The 7,180-nt window shown below is 48.5% G+C and overlaps 1 protein-coding gene across 2 annotated transcripts in view; it reads left to right on the top strand.

The window, feature by feature from the left end:
- Positions 1–2,600: 2,600 nt before the first annotated feature.
- uvrag (UV radiation resistance associated gene) overlaps positions 2,601–7,180 on the top strand; it is a 331,221-nt gene continuing 326,641 nt past the window's right edge. For both annotated transcript variants that reach the window (XM_078222567.1, XM_078222566.1), the window contains exon 1: positions 2,601–2,842. In XM_078222567.1, coding sequence (XP_078078693.1) covers positions 2,783–2,842 — 60 coding nt within the window. In that variant the 5' untranslated portion in view covers positions 2,601–2,782. The remainder of the gene's footprint in view (positions 2,843–7,180) is intronic.

Below are 7,180 nucleotides of genomic sequence, written 5' to 3'. Positions count from 1 at the left end.
ATGCCCCTGTCTACATCAACGGGGATGAAGTAGAAAGGGTCGAGTGCTTTATGTTTTAGGTGTCTAGAACACCATCAACCTGTCCTGGTCCCCTAATGCTGACACTATAGTTAAGAAAGCCCACCAACGCCTCTACTTTCTCAGAAGACTAAGGAAATTTGGCATGTCAGCTACGACTCTCACCAACTTTTACAGATGCACCATAAAAAGCATTCTTTCTGGTTGTATCACAGCTTGGTATGGCTCCTGCTCTGCCCAAGACCACAAGAAACTACAAAGGATTGTCAATGTAGCCAAGTCCATCACGCAAACCAGCCTCCCATCCATTGACACTATCTACACTTCCCGCTGCCTCGGAAAAGCAGCCAGCATAATTAAGGACACCACGCACCCCGGACATTCTTTCTTCCAACTTCTTCCATTGGGGAAAAAAATACAGAAGTCTGAGGACATATACCAACTGACTCAAGAACAGTTTCTTCCCTGCTGCTCTGACTTTTGAATGGACCTATCATGCATTAAGTTGATCTTTCTCTACACCCTTGCTATGACTGTAACACTACATTCTGCACTCTCTCCTTTCCTTCTCTTTGTCTGTATAGCACGCAAGAAACAATACTTTTCACTGTATACCAATACATACAATAATAAACCAAATCAAATCAAATCAGTGTGTGAGTCTCTCACTGTATTCCCCAGTGTATGAATCCCTCAATGTGTTTCCCCAGTGTGTGAGTCTCTCACTGTGCTCTTCAGTGTGTGAGTCTCTCAGTGTCTCCCAATGTGTGAGTCTCTCACTGTGTTCTCCAGTGTGTGAGTCTCTCACAGTGTTTCTCCAGTGTGTGAGTCTCTCACAGTGTTTCTCCAGTGTGTGAGTCTCTCACAGTGTTTCCCCAGTGTGTGAGTCTCTCACTGTGTTCTCCAGTGTGTGTCTCTCACTGTGTTCTCCAGTGTGTGTCTCTCACTGTGTTCCCCAGTGTGTGAGTCTCTCATTGTGTTCCCCAGTGTGAGTCTCTCACTGTGTTCTCCAGTGTGTGAGTCTCTCACTGTGTTTCCCAGTGTGTGAGTCTCTCACTATGTCTCCCAGTGTGCGTCTCTCACCGTGTTTCCCAGTGTGTGTCTCTCACTGTGTTCTCCAGTGTGTGTCTCTCACTGTGTTCTCCAGTCTGTGTCTCTCACTGTATTCCCCAGTGTGTGTCTCTTATTGTGTTCCCCAGTGTGTGTCTCTCACTGTGTTCCCCAGTGTGTGAGTTTCTCACTGTGTTCCTCAGTGTGTGAGTCTTTCACTGCGTCTCCCAGTGTGAGTCTCTCACTGTGTTCTCCAGTGTTTGAGTCTCTCACTGTGTTCCCCAGTGTGTGTGTCTTTCACTGCGTCTCCCAGTGTTTGAGTCTCTCACTGTGTTTCCCAGTGTGTGAGTCTCTCACTGTGTTCTCCAGTGTGAGTCTCTCACTGTGTTCCCCAGTGTGAGTCTCTCACTGTGTTCTCCCAGTGTTTGAGTCTCTCACTGTGTTCTCCAGTGTTTGAGTCTCTCACTGTGTTCCCCAGTGTGTGTGTCTCTCACTGCGTCTCCCAGTGTTTGAGTCTCTCACTGTGTTTCCCAGTGTGTGAGTCTCTCACTGTGTTCTCCAGTGTGAGTCTCTCACTGTGTCTCCCAGTGTTTGAGTTTCTCACTGTGTTCTCCAGTGTTTGAGTCTCTCACTGTGTTCCCCAGTGTGAGTCTCTCACTGTGTCTCCCAGTGTTTGAGTCTCTCACTGTGTTCTCCAGTGTTTGAGTCTCTCACTGTGTTCTCCAGTGTGAGTCTCTCACTGTGTTCTCCCAGTGTTTGAGTCTCTCACTGTGTTTCCCAGTGTGTGAGTCTCTCACTGTGTTCTCCAGTGTGAGTCTCTCACTGTGTCTCCCAGTGTTTGAGTCTCTCACTGTGTTCCCCAGTGTGTGTGTCTCTCACTGCGTCTCCCAGTGTGAGTCTCTCACTGTGTTCTCCAGTGTGAGTCTCTCACTGCGTCTCCCAGTGTGTGAGTCTCTCACTGTGCTCTCTCCGTCAGCCTGAGCTCCTCTGACCTTTGCCCTCTCGGGCCCGCCCCCCTTCTCGCTCTGACAGCCATGCGCAGGCGCGGTGTTGCTCGCGCTCGCTGTCACCTGACCCTCTCACCAACTGTCGGGGCGCGTGCCGCCGTCAAATGATTGACAGCTGCCGACCCTGCCGACCAATCAGCGGCGAGCACTTGTTTCATTGGCGCCGCCCCCACGTGCGTCCCCGAGCGGCCTGACCAATGGGAATGAGCGGATCGGCTGGGCACAGGCGCTGTGGCCGGAAAGGGGGAAAAAGGCCGGCTGTGCGCAAGCGCACGATGGCTTGGTGTGGGGGGGGTGAATGCTGGTGGCGCGCAGGCGCTCTCTTAGCTTTCAGGGGGTGAATGCCGGTGGCGCACAGGCGCACTCGAGCTTTCAGGGGATGAATGCCGGTGGCGCGCAGGCGCATTCTGGCTGGAATGGGTGAATGCCCGGTGTGCGCAGGCGTATTCTGGTTGGAAGGGGTGAGTGCCGGATGTGCGCAGGCGTGCCGAGCCTGGAAGGGGTGAATGCCGGGTGTGCGCAGGCGCGCCGAGTCTGGAAGGGGGAGGCGGTGGTGGTGCTGTTGTTGTTGTGTCCGGGACGAGATTGAGGGGAAAGCGCGGAGCAGAGGCAGTCGCCATCCCGGATCGTAGCCCAGCTGGCCTGTGCCCTCCTCCCCTGCAGGGAAAGTCGCTCGCATCGGCGCCCCTGTGAAGCGGCGCACGGCGATGAACGCCAGGAATGTCAGTTCATCCCGGGCGGTTCACGTCGAGTTAACCTCCCAACAGGTAAGGAGCCGGCGCCCGGCTGCAGGGGGGGAGAGCGATGGAGCCGGCTGGCCCGGGGGAGTCACACAGGCAGCCTGTGCCGGGGAGAGGGGGCCTGGACTGCGGGCCGGGAGAGTGAAGGGGGCAGTCTGTGCTGGGCTGCAGGGGAAGGTGTGGGGAGAATGGGGAGGGTGAGTCTACTTTGGGGGTGGGAGGGGATGAGGGGTGAAGGTGGGGATGGGTGTGTGGGTGAGGGAGTGTGGGGAATGGTGGATGAGAGTGAAGTGAAAAACCCCATGCTGTTTTGTAAAGATAGATGCAAAATATTAATTTAGTACCTTGGCCATACACTGCACCTTCATCTGTAAATCCTTATTTTGGACTCCAATAGGCCCTACTACTCCTGTCATCTTTTTACTACTTGTATGTCCTACAGCAGAGTTTAGGATTCTCTCTTGTACTGGTGGCCAATCAATTTTCATACTGTTTGATTTACTTATTTGCTTCATCACCTTGTCGCTGAAGCTTATGTCGTTAGCTTAATTTTGGCTTGTGTGTTCTACCTGACACCTGTCATTAGCACACCTTTCCTTTATCTTAGTTTCCATCTCCTTTATCACTCAGGGACCTCTGGATTTGTTTGCTCTATATCCCCCTTTTGAGGGAATATGCCTTGAACTTGTCAGAATCATCTCTTCTATTACCCCAGTGAAGTTGGCTTTCCCCAAGTTAATTATTCATACTCTGAATTGCCCTCTGTCCTTTTCCACGTATGATGCAATGACCATTGTACCCTAAATGTTCTCCTCCTGACACTTCATCTCCTTGTCCCATGCCTCTGCAAAGAACCAGATAGAATCCTACAGTGCAGAAGGAGGCCATTTGGCCCATCAAGCCTGCACCGACCACAATCCCACCCACACCCTATCCCCATAACCCCATGCACTTAACCCTAGTTAGACACTAAGGGTCAATTTAGCATGGCCAACCAACCTAACACACACATCTTTGGACTGTGGGAGGAAACCAGAGCACCTGGAGGAAACCCCCACGCAGACTCGGGGAGAATCTGCAAACTCCACACAGACAGTGACCTAAGCCGAAATCCAGCAGTGCCCTCTTTCTCACTGTACTGGAAATATATTGCTGCAGAAAACTTTCCTGAACATACTCCAGGAACTCTTGCCCTTTACGCTACTAACCCAGTCTATGTTTGGATAATTAAACGCCCCTCTATAATTTTTGCACTTCTCTGCAGGCTCTTTGCAGATTCATTTCTCTAAACCCTTCGGACTGGTTGGTACCCTATAGATGACACCAAGCAATATAATTGCACCTTTTTACCTTGATTGTTCCTGAACTGTAGTCAAATAGATTTTGCCCTTAATCTCTCTGGGAAAGCCTCTATCTGCCATACTGCAATTCTTTTCTTCATCAATACCACCACCCACTGCCCCCCCCCCCCCCCCACTTCTTCCTGAATACCTTGTATCCAGAGGTATTTAACACCCAATTCTACTCTTTAAACCAGGTATCTGTTATAACCACAGCATCGTACTTCCACTTGGCAATCTAATGCTATCGGTTTCTCCAAGTATTCCATGCCCTTTGGTATTCCTCTCTCATATTATCTCCTGATTCCCATACCCCTGTTGGGTTAGCTTGACCCTTTCACAACAGCACCAGCGCAACATCCCACAAGGAACACTGTTCCTACTCTGTTCAGGTGCAAACTGTCTAGCTTGTACAAATCCTACCTCCCCCAAAACGTGACCTAATGTCTCAAGAATCTAAAGCCAGCCCTCCTGCACCATCTTTCCGCCTGTGTATTTATCTGTCTTATTCTCCTACTTCTGTTCTCACTGAGTAATCCCGAAGTTACTATTTTTGAGATCAAGCCTGCTAATTTTCTATCTAGTTCTCTGAATTCGAAATGCAGAACCAGATCCCACTTTCTGGCTATGTCATCAGTATCGATGTGGACAATGACTGCTGGCTGTTCAGCCTCCTGCACTTGGTGCTCTGCAGCTGCTCAGGCAGTATGGTAGCACAGTGGTTAGCACTGCTGCCTCACAGTGCCAGGGACCTGGGTTCAATTTCTGGCTCGGGTCACTGCCTGTGTGGAGTTTGCATGTTCTCCCCACGTCTGTGTGGGTTTTCTCTGGGTGCTCTGGTTTCCTCCCACAGTCCAGGTGCAGGTTAGATGGATTGGCCATGCTAAATTCTCCCTCAGTGTACCCGAACAGGCGCCAGAGTGTGGCGACTAGGAGGTTTTCACAGTAACTTCATTGCGGTATTAATGTAAGCCTACTTGTGACACTAATAAATAAACGTTCAACTTTTACTTTACACCCTTGACCCTGGCACCAATGCAGCCCTGCACCTTCCGGGATTTGCATCAATGGCCACAGAAGCATCTATTTGTTCCCCTATCGAATCATCTTCACTTCAAGACTTCCTTGTACAGTTGAACCATCTGCACTCAGAACTGAATACTCGTTGGAGTGGGATGCACTTGGGGGATGCCTGTTCCTATAAAGGAGGAGGTTATTCTGCCTATTGCCTGTTGGCTCTTTTGTGGAGGTAGCCAAGTTGCCCTCTAGCCCTTGCTTTTTTTCCATCGCCCTGTACTTTTGTTTGTCTTGCTTTAAGTCTTTATCCAATTTTCTTTTCTGATGTTGGATTTACTCACACTGTCCTTTCATAGCATTTCAAATCGTAACTTGTTTTGTTTTTAAAAAAGTTTCCTTGTATTGCAGCTTCTTTTGCCAATCATCTTTAATCTGTGTTCTTCTGGCTTCTGATCCTCTACCACTGCAAACAGTTGCTCCTTATTTACTCATCAAGTTCATTCATGCCTTAGAACGCTTCTGTCAAATCTCTGAAAAACTTCTCTGCTATAAGGAGAACAATCCTAGATTCTTAATTCCCTTCAATTAACTGAACTCTCATTCTTGTCAATTCTATTCTCGTCAATCTCCTCTGCATTCTCTCCTTCGGACCTGTAGGTAATTGGGTGTAGTCCACAAAGGACCATTGCAGACAGACAATTGGTTATATATAGCTGGACATCCTTCTTAAAGTGTGCTGTTCAGAATGGAGCACAATACTCCAGATGAGGCATAATCTGTTTTTGATAGAGGATTAGCAGAACTTCCTAGTTTTAGTGCTCTATTGTATTTAAGAAAAGACAATGATCCTATATGCTTAAGTTTCTCAATTTGTCCTCCCACCTCGATCAAGATTTCTCTACGCACACTGTTCTCTGTTCTTGCACATGGTTTAGAAATGTGCTATTTAGTTCATATTGGCTTTTCTCATGTTATTTTCCTCAGAATGCAGGGCACACCTTGAGACTGGGGCACATGTTCTGGAATAGTTAAATTGTACTTGTTGGATAGCAGAAGTACAGCCTTATTGTATTATGCTAATAGTCATAGAAACCCTACAGTACAGAAAGAGGCCATTCAGCCCATCGAGTCTGCACCGACCACAATCCCACCCAGGCCCTACCCCCATATTTTACCCGCTAATCCCTCTAATCTACGCATCCCAGGACACTAAGGGGCAATTTTTATCATGGCCAATCAACCTAACCCGCACATCTTTGGACTGTGGGAGGAAACTGGAGCACCCGGAGGAAACCCACGCAGACACGAGGAGAATGTGCAAACTCCACACAGACAGTGACCCGAGCCGGGATTCGAACCCAGGTCTCTGGAGCTGTGAAGCAGCAGTGCTAACCACTGTGCTACCGTGCCGCCCGCTAGTGATGAAGATGACTGCTTCTTGTACTTTTGCATTTGGATGTTAACCGATAGCTTGCATGCCTGCCAAGCTCCACAATATGCAAGGATTTAAACTGAGTTCTTTGTTGATAGGGAGAGTAATTTCTGCATATTCCTGATCAACTGTTCATTTGATAAACTAGCAGTAACTGTCAACTGTCACCATTGATTGTGGTGTGGATGGTATCATGCCAATTACATACGACACTGACCGTTGTATCTATTTAGAGAGACAAGCGTTGCATAGAACTGATAGGTGCCCTACTTTGCAAACTTGGACTCATTCACTGCAGTTTTGGTTTACAGTGCCATCTGAGCCCTAAAGGTTTGTGTTTATTGTTGCCTTTTTTCCATACTGTTTACAATACTTTTTCGCTAGTTTCTAAAGAGGCTGTGATAGGGGATGTTGTACATGTTGCTGCTACAGAAGCCAAATATTGTGGATGCTGGAAATCCAGGCAGCATCTCTGGGAGGGATGCAGCGTTAATATTTCAGACCAAAGACATTTCACCAGATCCAATCACCCCACGTTACCTGATGAAAGTATTTCTAGCATTTTCTGTTCTTTAT

This window comes from Mustelus asterias, chromosome 10 (genome assembly GCF_964213995.1).
Source record: "Mustelus asterias chromosome 10, sMusAst1.hap1.1, whole genome shotgun sequence".
Taxonomy (NCBI): Eukaryota; Metazoa; Chordata; class Chondrichthyes; order Carcharhiniformes; family Triakidae; genus Mustelus; species Mustelus asterias.
Note: the sequence above shows the minus strand (reverse complement) of the source record. Positions and strands in the feature narration are given on the sequence as shown.